The following is a 15,112-nucleotide window of genomic DNA, read 5'->3' as shown; positions in this document are numbered from 1 at the left end:
CTTTTGGGTTTCTCTCCCGCTGAGGACACTACAGTAGAGAATTGTATTTGTAAAACCCAGATGTGACAACTATGCCATGTTTGGACTATGCGCTGTCCTCCCAGCCAGCCAGGCCCAGAGGCGGCCTGCCTGGTTCCTGAAGTGCTGCAGAGCCTCAAGCTCGGCTCAGCCCAATTATCGTGAGTGGCAGAGGGATGGAACACATTCAAATCAGAGTCCACCAGAGAAAGCAATCTTTACTGATGAATCATTTATTCAAACAAGACAAAACGTCTCCACATTGTTTCCTTTTATACAGAAAGTGGAACATTTCAAATATATTAACTTTTCTCTTCAACAAAATTTCTTTCAATCTGGTCCCAGGAACTGCTCTGCACTTCAGGATTCACGTTTCAATAACACATATGCACCCATTACAGCCAAAAGAGCGTACTGTAAGGAAAACACAGAGGAAAGTGTGTAAACACAGGTCTACGGATGCATTTGGTCTGTGGGTGTATTCAGATACAGGCTGGTCAGGGCTGGACCAGGACAGAATCAAAGGATGACCTCTTCCCTGTGCTGTCTCCAAGTGAGCTGTCAGTAACACCTGACAATTCAAACCGCTCACACACTGAGGGACCGAGGGTCACACGCCCAACACACACAGCTAATGCACCGCTCATTCCTGCGGAGGCTTCCTATTGTGCTTCAAGAGATTAAAAAAAATATGTATGGATACTATTCTTGTTGAAGTTGGGAAATAAGCATTACTAGGCTTACTGAACTACTTTTTCCCTATGTTTAAAGATATGCATAATAAAAAGCAAAAAATATATAGGTACCATTTTGGAAAACACCATATAAACATAAAAGGCAGAAGTAGCCACTTTCAGTAATTTAAAATTTACAATTTAAATGATTAATTTGTAGTTAACAGCACATACTCTGCAGAAGAATTAGCCAGCAAAACATTTTAAACAGACTGCATCTCTACAGTTGCACATGTAAAAGCGCCAATATTTTTCTTTAAAAATACAGACATACAAATAAATTCCTACCTTAAATTTTGGATAGTCGTTCATTATTATGGTGACCATACCGACATATGGTAAAAACCTAAATTGTGGGATAAACAGCCAGAAATGTAAAAAGTGTTTGTAATATAATAGTAATACTTAAAAACACTATAAATCAGCATTAGGGCAAAGCCTTCCTTGGGAACACCACTGACTGGGGCCACAAAAACAACACACGCTGCGGTCTCAGAAGGCTTTGTCAGTGACAGGGAGCAGAGCCAACAGCCAGGACAACTTTTTTATTTTATAAATTTATTTTCAGCCAGGACAATTTTTTATGAAGGCAAATCAGGAGCTGGAGATGCTAGTTGTCTTCTCTGGCTGCATTCTGCTGTAACAGCATGAAAACAGGTGAGCCCCTTTTACAATGGAGTCGGCAACTTTCACAAAGCGAGTAGAGAAGTAAGATTCAGACAACCTATATGTAAACTGCTGTGAGAGAGACTTTTGAAAGCATGAGAATAACTGGTCTGTAACTGAAGGAATCCTCATCGTTTTCACTGTGTGCTTACTCGCTCAGTTGTATCTGACTCTGCGACCCCATGGACTGCAGCCTGCCAGGCTCCTCTGTCCTCAGGGATTCTCCAGGCCAGAATACTGGAGTGGGTAGCCTCTCCCTTCTCCAGGGGATCTTCCCAGCCCAGGGATCGAACCCAGGTCTCCCGCACTGCAGGCAGTTTCTTTACCATCTGAGCCAACAGGGAAGCCACATCATTTTCATTGCACAGCACTTTTCAGATGCAACAAAGAAGTAGGTTGGGCAGTGAATGCAAATGTGGAAAGCATCATTTATACCCAAACATGATTATGATCCCAGAGACAATAAGCCAGCAGAAACCAGCCAATGAATGATGTCGCTGACAAAATTAATATCAACACAGAATCAGTCTGACTCAAGACTCCATCATGTCACTGATGATAAACAAGGGAACACCTCCTCAGTACCCTCCAGTCTGCTTTAAATGCAACAGCTCCAACCTCTCACTTCTACAAAGCCTTTCACCAGAGTGTCTAAAAACACAGGACTGACCAGCCGCAGGTCTCCCTCACCTTCCTGCAGATGTTCAGGAGGAAACACAATAGAGTGAAAGCGATTACAACGTGAGCAGAGGGAGAGCAGGGGCAGGAAGAGGCCTCCAACCGTAAGCTGATGAGTAGAGCTGTATCTGAGAAAACGGCCACCCATGTTCTCCAGCCTTACACAGCCAGTGGGATTTCGATGAAAGGGGACATTTCTAGCAAGGGTTAATCAGAAAAAGGGCCACTGAGAGAAGGGAAGAATCACCTTTTTTGGTATTTAATAAGAGGAGAGGCTCTGCTATGTCAATCAGAAGCAGAACTCATGGCTGGAACAATGATGCAAAGATGGGTATGAAAAAAAAAATGATCACAGAACTTTTCTTAGTAGTGAAAAACCAAGAAACAATCTAAATATCCATCAAAAGAGGACTAGTGAGATAAGTTACAATTCTCAGAGGAACAGCATGCAGCTGTTTAAAAGGATATAGGTGTAGATTTGGCACAGAAAGTTACTTCCAACTTCCTGCTGAGTGAAAAAAATAAAACTCCTTTATGTAAAATTATATATTATGTATGCACACACACATCTATATAGGCACAAGGAATATCTAGAATATTCACCACAGTGTTAAACAGTAGTTATTTCTGAAAGGATTATTTCTAATTATTTAAAATTTATAAATAACCAAACTCCAGGTGAGGATTTATTTCCAAAATAGAATTGAATCCATGATATAGATAGAATACTGGCATTCAGCTTTAGATTTCAGGTCCTCGGGCAGTTCTGAGCTTCGTCTACTCCTCACAAGGTAAGGAAGAACTGCTTACAAGTCTCCTGACATATCATCTCCAGAATGAACGATTCTATTACCCTCTACACTTGACTTCTTTGTTTCTGATATTTTTCTGGTTTCTGCATATTCTATGGAACTTAAAGAAAACTCACCCTCGGGCGCGCCCCACCACGTCCTTCTTCTCGAGCCAGTTCTGGCCTTCTTTGTACAAGCCTCTATCATCAACTTCATTATTATCTCCTTTAGTCAGAAATTTGATGTCTCCATTATCTCTGGAAAGCAAAACAAGGTCCTTTCAAAGATAATTTTCAGTGCAGCATCGTTAGGAAACTGTCAGTGTGGCCTACACTTTACAGGCAAGGGTGGGCATTGGGAAAAGCAGTCAAACGTGACTTGATCTTTTTCGCCTTAAGATGCCTGCTGGCAGACAACCATTCAACTCAAGCACAGATCTAATGACAATTTTGTAGACTTAAATTCAAAAACACGGATGCTCCCCTGTTGACCAAAAAGCATGGCATAGCGCAGGGCACCAGGAAGGCCATGACTAGCTCCAGCGTTGATTTCCGTCCATTCTCTGTCCTCAGGGACCTACGGGTTAACACGTATTATATTCCTCTTGACTCTAGGCATGAACTGAGTACCAGATTACACAGATCTGAACATAAGGTAATCCAAACACAAGTGTTCTCTTAGCTCTTCTCAAACTTTCTTTCCCTTACCAAACGTGGGATGTGTGAATGCCTTATTTCCTTCACCACTGAGCCAAGTGGCATATCATCCAGTTTGCAAACAAACAGGAATTATGAATGCCATGAAACTGCTGTGTTAGAGACAGGTGGGAACTGTTTTAAACATTGTAAACTGGGGCTTACACAGCCCTGACACCAGAAACACAATACTACAGCTTTATAGAACTATTAAGAGGGTCTATTTTTCAATAAGACAAATGACAAAATGTGTTAAATAATTTGATAAAATATTAAAAGCCCACAAAGATTTGAAACTGTACCAAAGGGAGCTAGCTGATTTGCAGCCATGGTTATACAAGAAATTAAGAGGGAAAAAATCTGGGCTGTCACTCACAATTCATGTAAGTTACAGAAAAATATCATTATTTCCCAGTTTTGAGCAACTTCTCATCTTTGGATATTGTTTTAAAATCAGGTACGAGTTCTGTCACAATCATGACAGAGCGTATTTCTTCATCTGTAAGTTATCAAGCACTATGAACAAGGTAATGCTAGTTGTAGTCCCAGTGTATTAACATAAACTGAAACAGGGTCATGCTAACGTTTAGAGTCAAATAAAGTGGATATTTTAAGTATCAAACATCTTTGGGGAACACCTGGAAATACTGAATGGAATGAGAATCTGTTATCAGAAATAGATTCACACACACACACACACACACACATGCGCGCGCAATAACGGAGCAATGCTCCATTATTTAAAAAATACAACATTACAGCATACTAACACATATATATGGAATTTAGAAAGATGGTAACGACAACCCTATATGCAAAACAGAAAAAGAGACACAGAAGTACAGAACAGACTTTTGAACTCTGTAGGAGAAGGTGAGGGTGGGATGTTGCAAAAGAACAGCATGTATATTATCTATGGTGAAACAGGTCACCAGCCCAGGTGGGATGCATGAGACAAGTGCACTGGGAAGACCCAGAGGAATCGGGTGGAGAGGGAGGTGGGAGTGGGGATCGGGATGGGGAATACGTGTAAATCTATTGCTGATTCATGTCAATGTATGACAAAACCCACTGAAAAAATAAATAAAAAAAAAATACAAATACACATACCTAATTTTAATTCTACAACTCATGCAAGTAAAAGGCTGAACTAAGATGCATAAAGGTAAATGAATAACCAAATAAATAAAACGTACCATTTTCACTAATCACTTGATTGTACTCTCTCAGGGAAACAATATTTGAGCTAGAAACAATTGCTTCTGGTCCCCAAGTAGTGTGTTACTAAGTCATCACTGACATTTAAGGGAAAGGCAAAGCTGTTTGTGGGGGGGTGGGGGTGGGATTAATGCTGGATATGCAGCAATCAAATCATGGGATGGGCTGGGGAAAGGAATTTTTATTCATCCAAGGCTAATATTACTGCTGAGAATGCCAGCTGGTCCATAGTGACAAAGAGAAACAGGTAGCTTTCTGCATTTCAGGAGATAATTCTCTCACCAAAATGATCCTCAGTTACCATGAGATTTGATTTTCTTTTGAGACTCCTTCAAATAATTAATTAATGTTACGCAAGAATACATCCCACCTTACCTTGTACAGCAAGTCTGTCAAGTGCTTTAGTAAACATCAGTTCATTTCATCCTCACACTCACCCTGGGGGTTACTGTGGGTAAAGTACTGACATTCACATCTCACCGCCTGAGTTAAGTCGCAGGTCCAAAGTCACCCCAATCACTAAATGGCAAACCTAGGAACGTAATCCAGTGTTTTTGCTACTTTCTAATCAACCATTAAAGCTGTCCACAGTCTTGTCTACAAAATAAAATCAGAGAGAAGTAAAGGCTCTTTACTTTTCGTGAACTTTGATTACTCTGTGAACTATTGGGATGTCTCGTCCTTCGACTTTGAAAACAACAATTTCTCCAGCTCTAATGGGGTCTTCCCGGAAATTCGTTAGGAACAGAAGGTCGCCCCTGTGAAAGGCTGGCTCCATGCTGCCGCTGGAAAGAAGCACAAAGTCACGTCAGAAGTGCCCTGGGCTCACCAGGCAAACGTTTCAAATCACAAAGGATATTAACAAACATACCACTTGGAATGTCAGCTTTTGTAAACCGTCAAGCAGATCTATGAGCAATAAAACAAGCTACAGAGATTCCCATCTGCCTGCTCAAGGGGACAACGGTGAGAAAGGGAGTGATTTCTTCTTGGATTTGAGCATGAAAAGGCACTAGTGGCTGCTTGATGATTTGTATTAGGTGGAAAAAGAACCAAGAATAAGCTGGACTCCTTGAAGTAAAAATCCATTTTTAGCCTTGTAAGGGCTTTACATCTATCAATACAAATACCATTTTTCATTCAGAACTAGAGACTCTGAAAGCTGGTTAATACTCTAGGGTAATTCTTGCATTCTGTTGTGTGTACGTAATTTAGTGGAAGCTGAAATCATCGAAACAGAATTCATTTCGTATGTGCTCCTGCTTTGTTTTAATCCATGAGAAAATAAATAAGACCTAAATACAGGGGTCTGACAACCAACGATGAGTTAGTCTGTCGAGGGCAGGAAGGGGGAGAAGGAACCTGTCTAATGAAGAGATGGGGAGAGCTTTACAGGAAGATGTGGGTTCACAAAAGGTCCTCCCGTCCCACCAGGGCTGCTGACCTTCAACTTGTCAGCACACGAGGAAGGGAGCCAGGGGGCAAGTAGCCGAGCCTGGCCTGCAACTACGGAGAGGATTATTTTATTGCCTTGCCGTGAGGCTTGTGGGGTTTTAGTTCCCTGATCAGAGACTGAACCTGTGCCCTTGGCAATGAAAGCTTGAAGTCCTAACCACTGAACCACCAGGAAATTGCCAAGAGGTTTATTTTTAAGTGAAACCTTTCCCACTAAGTCTGGTAATAGATTCAGCAATCAAAAATAGAAAACGTGAATTTAAAAGGTAGAAACAGCTAGAAATATAAATGACTAAGAGGAAAAGAAAGAGAAGATATCTAAGTAAAAACAAATTTGTTCTTCCCCCAGCATAGAACACTTGATGGGCATGAGTTTGAGCAAGCTCCAGGAGTAAGTGCTGGGGAGGCCTGGCGTGCTGCAGTCTATGGGGTTGCAGAGAGTTGGGACACGACTGAGCGATTGAGCTGACAGCCTAACTGACAACACAGAAAGTTATCTGTCCCCCCAACACAGAAATTCATTTTGTCATCTTCTGAAAATACAACATAATTGCTTCAGGGGTTCATTTTCTTTTAAAGAATGACAGTTAAAATGCTTAGGATAATTTCTTAATCTACCGCTTCATCTTTACTTCAACAAAATTCCGGAAGACATGCAGAGGGAAGAGAACCATCTCAGTCTGTGATAACAAGGACCTTGTTTTGTTTGTTTAAAAACAACTCCCTGAACAAGTCTTAGAGGTAGGAAGTGCGCACTGCAGATTGGCATAGAGTCATTATCATGCCCCATTAGGACAGCAGTTCTCTGAAATGTTTAAATTACATTTGAACAACTAATAACAACTTACACTTGCCTTCCTTAACAGGCCAGGGAGTTCCCCAAGGTCACACATCCCTTGTGATGTCAACAGCTTATGCTGACCAATCAAACTGCTTTAGAATTGTAAAGTGAAAGTGAAGTCGCTCAGTCGTGTCCGACTCTTTGCGGCGACCCCATGGACTAATGTAGCCCACCAGGCTCCTCCATCCATGGGATTCTCCAGGCAAGAATACTGGAGTGGGTTGCCATTTCCTTCTCCAGGGGATCTTCCCAACCCAGTGATCGAACCCAGGTCTCCTGCATTGCAGGCAGATGCTTTAACCTCTGAGCCACCAGGAATCTAGAATTGTAAAGGATGCTTTAAAAGAAGAAAAAGTCCCCACGTGCTGCAACTCCATAATAATCTCTGCGTGCAGGTGTGCCTGTGGATTGAAGAAGAGCCTGAGCACCTCAGATGGAGTTCTGGCTCTGCAGAAGTAACTGTGAGATGGAAGCAACGTGGCCTCACTAGACCTCAGCTACCTTATTTGTTGAATGACAAGGGCCCATCTGAATTTGAGGGGTTTAATTTCTTCTATTTTTTTCCCCAAAAGCCTTAAAATCCTTCTTGCAAGGGAAATCTTACCAGATAAAGTATAATCACATAAAATGGGTAAAAGCGGAGCTGTCACAACTGAAGCCAGGCTCAGGGGCCCCTGAGCCTGACCCCCTTCTCTCTCCTAACTCATCACCTGGCCCTTCAGAGCCCCCTCAGCTCTGTGTGTGACTTACGCCATCCTCAGGCTCCTAAGTTTATGAAAACGCTGTATCTCTAGAAGTGGGTCCCTTGGCCAGTCACGAAGGGCGGCCCGGTGAAGCCAGGGCCGGAGCTGCCCCCATCACGTGGCTGCAGGGCCCAGAGGAGGGACAGGGAGCCAGGAGCCCTGCTGCTTCTCCTGCCCTGGTCGGCTCTGACCTTGCCCACAGCACTGCCACAGCCTGCCTCTCCCCCTGGAGAGCAAAGGGGCTCCACGCCCACCTCAGGGAGACTCAACTATCTAAGGCATATTAGCATCTTCAAGCACTTGAAAGTGAAGGAGATAATTGCTCAGCCATGTCTGACTCTTCACAAGCCCATGGCGGGCTGTAGCCTGCCAGGCTCCTCTGTCCATGGAATTCTCCAGGCTAGAATACTGGAGTGGGTTTGCCATTCCTTTCTCCTAGGGGTCTTTCCGACCCAGGGATCGAACTTGGGTCTCCTGCATTGCAGGCAGATTCTTTACCCTCTGAGCCACCAGGGAAGCACAAAACATTAAAAGATGGAAGCAAAGCATATTACCCTGGAGCATGAGATCAACATGATGAAATGCCTCAAATGTCTATTGAAAAAGAAGATTTTTCAACAAAAGCCAGGAAAAAAAAATGAAACCTTTTCAAAACAAGTATCAACAAAGAACACTCTAAAGCTTATCCAACTAAGACACTGAGTTTGGGGTGTCCACACGGCTCCTGGGTGCCAGACAGCAGCTGGACGGCCAGCAGGACCCACCTCAGCACCACCACGATGGGGCTCTCACTGCCGGTAAGGACAATCAGGCCTTTCCAGATCATGAGCGCAGAGGACACAATCATGGCGAAGTTTAAGACCTGGTAGTAGAGCTGGAAGAAAACAGGGCAAACCAGAAGTGAGGACCATGGCAGAACATCCACTCGTTCCCAAGTCGCAGATGTGCTTGTTTTGTTTTGTTTTGTTTTGTTTTTCAAAAAAAGCTTTAGGACTTTTTTTTTTGCCTAAAGTGACTTTAGGAATTGAAACTCACACACAAACTACAAGATTAGGTAGAATTTCAATTTTTGACCATGGAAAGTGAAAGTGTTAGCCGCATCTGACTCTTTGTGACCCCATGGACTGTAGCCCGCCAGGCTTCCCTGTCCATGGAGTTCTCCAGGTAAGAATACTGGAGTGGGTTGCCAGGCTCTTCTCCAGGGGATCTTCCTGACCCAGGGGTCGAACCCGGGTCTCCTGGACTGCAGGCAGGTTCTTTACCATCTAAGCCACCAGGGAAGCCCCTCTGACCATGGAATGCCCACACATCTTTTCTCCTTCAATGAAAGAAAAGGAGAGGGAGGGAGCCAGAGTAACCTGTGGGATCTGCTTTGTTAACGCCTGGGTACAATCTTCCCTACCTCTTCAGAATCCCCCAGAGCCTTCAACCCTGAGGGGCCCCACCTCTCAAGTGCTAGGGCTCTACCTTCCACCCCAGCACAGAGGGCAGAGGTCTCACCCGAGAGCCTGGTCCACGTGGCGTGCTTCACCTGGGCCCCAAATGAGGGTGCAAAGTCCTAGTCCTACAGCACTCTGTTCTACATGAGGTCATTCTGCCTTGGGAATTACAACGTAAAAGTCAACAGAAACTGTAAATGCCTGTTTATAGAGTTTTTGCAAATATTCTAAATGATGAGCATCAAATATTCCCTTAAGAACACGGGGAGTTGGGGGAGGTGAGAGGGCGGTTCAAGGAGGGGACCTTTGTATACTTATGGCTGATGCATGCTGATGTACAGCAGAAACTAATACAATATGGCAAAGCGATTATCCTTCAATTAAAAATCAGTAAGTTAAAAAAAAAAAAAAAAGAACACTGTGGAAGGCCACCCAAGTCAGCACCTGGCTCTAACTAGATGCCCTCACTCCAGCTGAGACCAGGGGGCCCAGGTCCACAGAGCGGCAGACCCCCACCGTCCTCCAGGACGGCTCCTGACTGGGGCCTGCTGAACAAAGAAAGAATTTTAATGGCAGGACCAAACACGCGAAGTCACACTGAGTGAAAAATGCAGGCTGAAGTAGGATCTCCACAAACCACAGAACAGTTTCTAAAGCAAACACAAGGAGATCCTCTGAGATGCTAAGAGAGGCTGTCTTAGCATGGTGGAATCATGAGTGATTGAATTGTCTTCTTTAAGCTACTTTACTCTCGATTCTTTAAAATTCTTATCATGAGTGTATATTAATTCAAAATCTGAGAGGGATGGGAAGTATTTAAAGGAAGGGCAATTTGACATTAAAGTACACTAAAATAATTATTGTATTAATTATTAGTGCATTAAAATAATCATTTTGAAGACTGTGACAAAACATGAAGACATATTCTGATACGACAGGAAAGAAGGAAAAGCAAAGTTTCTTGCTAAAATTGCAACCGTGTGAAAGTATGTACTTTGAGGTGATTGTCAAGGTTACAAAAGTGGGGACAAAAGATGAATTAAAATAACTAAAATATTTTGATGTAGTCAGTGAAAACAGGAAAATAAAATTAAAGTTACATACCATTTTTTAAAACTCTTTGGCAAGAGTGTCAATAGCAAATTATGAAACTAAGTTCCCAGGTGAACAAAAAAGGAAACTGGAGTGCTGAGTGGATATTAAGTGTTGGGCTATAAGATATTAAACCGTTGCTTCTAAAGTAAAATCAAGTTTTTGAGTCACATCAGTCTAAAGCAGCAGTTATTCACTGGAGTTCACATTCAAAAACTTGGCCACCTGCTCCGCTTGACTTACCTGATTTAATAAACAACTGTTGTTTCATTATGAATTGCTGTTCTGATTAGGAAAGGCCCAAGTCATGGTTTTCTACAGAGATGTCCAATTTTATACAGGTTTTCAAACCACTGGGCTCCACTCTTCAAACAAATTATACAATCTTGCCACTTACCTAATAAAGACTATGTACTAAGAATATATTTTCCAGTATGATTGTCTATGCTTGAAAAATTCATTGAGGGGAAGTAAAACCAATTCTTCAAAAAAAAAAAAAAACATTTCCTTTGAGCAAGACATCTATTTGCTAAAGATAGTCAATTATGTAGAAGTCTAACAAACTAACTAATCTAATGAAGTTAATTTCAAAGCCACAGACCACCCTTCTAACAACCCAGCTTTAAGTGATCTACTATCTAAGTCTAGGATTGAAACCCTGGCATCTAGAAACAGTCATTTTGATGGAACTGACAAGCTGATTGGAAATACACACCCCACTTTACACTGGTGCCTTTTCTTGTTCATCTTTGCCTACCAATTCTGTATGTTTGGCACTTAATCACCCCAGCAGAGTTTAGAAGCAAGCCCACACTCAGTCTTTGGCAAGCAAAGATGAAATAACCAACGTCTCAGCGTTTTAAACAAACATTTCAGACCAGATATTGTGACTGGCAGGGCAGCAGAAATGCCAGTGGCTGTTTTTCTTCCTCTCTTCCTCACTGCAGAAACAAAGAGTCCTTGTTTTTGCATGTGGCTCTTTCCTTAATTAACAGTAAGCAAGGGCAGCAGAAAAAGGAGGTCCTTCGAAGACTGGTGGAGCGAGCATGCCTGAAAAGGTGTCCTAGGATGCTATTCAGGAGGAAAAAAGAAAAAAGACAAAACTAAAAGGAAAAAAAAAGTACAAGGAGGTATCAAATTTGAGCTTCTGAATTTTAATTAGAATATTAGCAAATGTAGGCAACTGAAACAGCTACTAATGGGGCTTATCACTGAGAGTGGGGATACACAGAACTTTTCAAAGGCAAACCGACTTATGGTTTGACACACTCCTCAGAAGACCTTCACTGACAGTGTGCAGTTGGTAATTGGTACCAGTTTTAGAGACATTTTAAAGACCTACCCAATTAAGTTTAGATTTTTAATTAAGTCTCTGCTTGGGGTCCGGGTTGGTGGGGAGGTGAGCTGGCTTCCCTAGTGGCTCAGGGGTAAAGAATCCACCTGCCAGTGCAGGAGATGCAGGTTCGATCCCTGGGTCGGGAAGATTCCCTGGAGAAGAAATTGGCAACCCACTGCAGTATTCTTGCTGGGGCAGTTCCATGGAGCCTGGCGGGCGGCAGCCCATGGGGTCCCAAAGAGCCGGACATGACTGAGCGACTCAACTGCTTCCTGGAGGATTTTCTTGCAACAGCATCAATGCTCAGGGCATTAGCTGTTGGCTTTTCAAGCTAGTGATAATCTCTTGCCTCAATCCATCTTCATCACACAAGCTTCCAGGAGCTCATCTGACACGCACCCCTAGAGACAACCAGGTTTCTCAACCCTGTTCACCAGATGCAAGTCCCCGAACCCCCCAACACTACTGCACTCGTCTGAAATTCTACTTGGAAGAAAGAAAAAGGGGGGCGGGGGGGGACGGAGGCTAGCTAAGGGGAGGGCAAGCAGGAAGTCTTCCTCGGAGGTCCTCTCAGGAGGGGTGAGAGATGAAGCCCAGGTGCCCTAAGACCCCGCAGCGAGCCGTCTCCGAGCTTCAAGGCGCTGCCAGAGCAGGGAGTCTGAGAAGGAGGCTAGGGAGGACCCCTGGAAGCCCTTCCGGAACACCGGTTCGGTCCACAGTGACGGAGAAGGTCCGGCGCGCTCTCCCGCACGAGGCGCCTCATTTGGTCCTGAGTCCCCGGGAAGGGAAGACGCTGCGCTGCGGGGGGAATCAGGGGACAGCTCCCCTCTCTCGGAAGCTCTCCCCCCGCGCCTGCCGCTTCCACCCGCGGGCAGCCTACCTCACGCCCGGCCTCGAGAGCCCCGCAGAGACGCCCGGCCCCGGGACCACCGGGCGGCCCCTCGGGGTCCCTCACGGGAGAGCCAGCTCTCCCCGCCCCGCTTCCTCAACCACACCTGACGCCCACAGGACGGGGTTCCCTTCCCTCCCCTCCCGGCCCCCCGCTCCTCTAACCGCGCCCCCATCAGGGCGAGACCGCGCAGGACGGGGTCCCCTTCGCTCCCCTCCCGGCCACCCCCCGCTCCGCTAACCGCGCCCCCGTCAGGGCGAGAGCGCGCCCACCCGCGGCTCTGTGAGGATTCGAACCCTGGGCCTCCGGGACCCCGGCTCCGCGGCGCGACAGCCACGCGGGCCGCCCTCACCTGGCGCTTGTTCATCTTCCTCAGGTCCCCGAAGATGTCCAAGCCGGACGCGGGGAGATGCGCCCCCACGGTGCTGGCGCGCACCATGCTGGTGTCTCCGGTGGGGTCGGGGGGGGCACACCTAGGCAGCCGGCCGGCTCCCGGAGTCGCTGACAGCTGCGGAGCGCCGGCCCGGCCCCGCCCACCAGCCTCGCCGGCCCCCCGAGCGGAGGCGCCCTCGAGCATCTGGGAGTTGTAGTCCGGCGAGTCTCGGCCGCCGATACAGCCAGAGGGAGCCAGCAGGAAGAGAACTACCACTCCCAGAGTTCCGCGCGGCGAGCGCCGCGTCGGGGGTCGACCCGGGGCTCCGCGGGCGGGGGGCGAACGGTCTCAGAGGCCTCGTCCGCCCCTTGCGAGGGAACTGCGGGGGGAGTTTGTGTGTCGCTCGGGCAGCTTGGGGTCGGGACTGCTTAAGAGCAACCGAGTTCCCCAAGACTCTGCTCAGGCGCCAGGCGGACACCTAAAGCCTGGGCATTCACCGAGCCGTGTATGTAGGCCATTGGATGACAGCGACCACGGAAGGCGGGGCTTTCACCGCGCGGCGTGCAGGACGGGGGCCGGGCCTGGGAGAGGCGGGCCTTTTGAAGCTCCCAGTCGCGCGTTCTGCAGGACTTGTTCTGTTGAGTTTAGTCGCTCAGTTGTGTCCGACTCTTTGCGACCCTATGGACTGCAGCACGCCAGGCCTCCCTGTCCATTACCAACTCCCAGAGTTTACCCAAACTCATGTCCATTAAGTCGGTGATGCCATCTAACCATTTCATCCTCTGTCATCCCCTTCTCCTCCCACCTTCAATCTTTCGCAGCATCAGGGTCTTTTCAAATGAGTCAGTTCTTCGCATCAGGTGGCCAAAGTATTGGAGCTTCAGCATCCGTCCTTGCAATGAATATTCAGGACTGATTTCCTTTAGGTTGGACTGGTTCGATCTCCTTGCAGTCCAGGGGACTCTGAAGAGTCTTCTCCAACACCACAGTTCAAAAGCATCAATTCTTTGGCGCTCAGCTTTCTTTGTAGTCCAACTCTTAGGGACTAATGTAAACTTAATCAGGTGGTGACTCCAACTGTAGCGGCTATTCCAGATCTTTACCTGAGCAAATCAACAGAGCCCCTGGCACTTGCCACGTAGCTATTGACCGAAATAAGTCCTTTTTCCGTACCAATTTGTAAGGACCACCAGAAGCAATTTGCTTTTACGTGGAAAAGCCATCAGTATACCCTCACAGTCTTGCCTTGGAATTATGTCAGTTTGGGGGCTTCCCTGGAGGCTCACACAGTAAAGAATCTGCCTGCAATGCTGGAGATCTGGATTCAGTCCCCGAGTTGGGAAGATCCCCTGGAGAAGGGAAAGGCTACCCACTCCAGTATTCTTGCCTGGAGAATCCCATGGGCAGAGGAGCCTGGTGAGCTACAGTCCCTGGGGTCAAGAAGAGTCAGATGCGACTGAGCGACTCCCCCGCACACACATCCTACTGTCTGCCATAATGTTGTTTCCAGAGACCTTGATCATTAGGACACTCTGAAAAAATATCACATTGTTCCTACATTGATAAAATTATACTGGCTGGAGCTGATGAATATGTAGTAGTAAATGCTTTTTTTTTTTTTTTTTGGCCACACCACACAGCTTATGGGAACACAGTTCCCTGACCAGGGATTGAACCTGGGCCCCAGGTCACTGCAGTGAAAGCCCAGAATCCTAACCCCTAGGCCACCAGGGAACTCCCAGGAAATAGCAAGTAGTTTTGATGCTTCAGTCAGAAACATACAAACTAGAGAGAGTGAGAAAAAAGCAAAAATTTCACTTCTGCCATCTTAGTCGTGTTTCTGGAAGTTCAGTAGTCTGGATCGTGTGGAGCGATCCCTTTCAAGGTGAAAGACCAGTTGTGGCACCTCTAAACAACCATCTTGAATAAAGAGAACAACACTGGGAATAAAGAGAACAAGAATAAAGAATAAAGACAACAAGCATGTCTCTTGAATAAAGAGAACAACACTGAAGTACTTTCAGAATTTGGAGGCCACTGTTACACCAGCCCACCTACAAAGTGACCGTAAGCCTGCCAGTTTTAAAGGGAACCATAACAGGGGAAGATTCTGCAGCCAATCCAGATCCAGTGTAAGCTGCTCT

At 45.8% G+C, this 15,112-nt stretch overlaps 1 protein-coding gene across 1 annotated transcript; it reads right to left on the bottom strand.

Annotated features, from left to right (window-relative positions):
• Positions 1–235: 235 nt before the first annotated feature.
• SEC11C (SEC11 homolog C, signal peptidase complex subunit) lies at positions 236–13,140 on the bottom strand. Its single transcript, XM_061130709.1, has 6 exons — positions 12,948–13,140; positions 8,604–8,713; positions 5,436–5,585; positions 3,025–3,144; positions 1,041–1,098; positions 236–432 (listed from the first exon to the last, which is right to left on the bottom strand). Exons 1-6 carry the CDS (start codon positions 13,032–13,034, stop codon positions 379–381), a joined length of 579 nt encoding a protein of 192 aa, XP_060986692.1. The 5' UTR covers positions 13,035–13,140; the 3' UTR covers positions 236–378.
• Between the last annotated feature and the right edge of the window lie 1,972 nt (positions 13,141–15,112).

This window comes from Dama dama, chromosome 27 (assembly GCF_033118175.1).
Source record: "Dama dama isolate Ldn47 chromosome 27, ASM3311817v1, whole genome shotgun sequence".
In the NCBI taxonomy this organism is placed as follows: domain Eukaryota; kingdom Metazoa; phylum Chordata; class Mammalia; order Artiodactyla; family Cervidae; genus Dama; species Dama dama.
The sequence above is the reverse complement of the archived record's forward strand: the minus strand, read 5'-3'. Positions and strand labels throughout refer to the sequence as shown.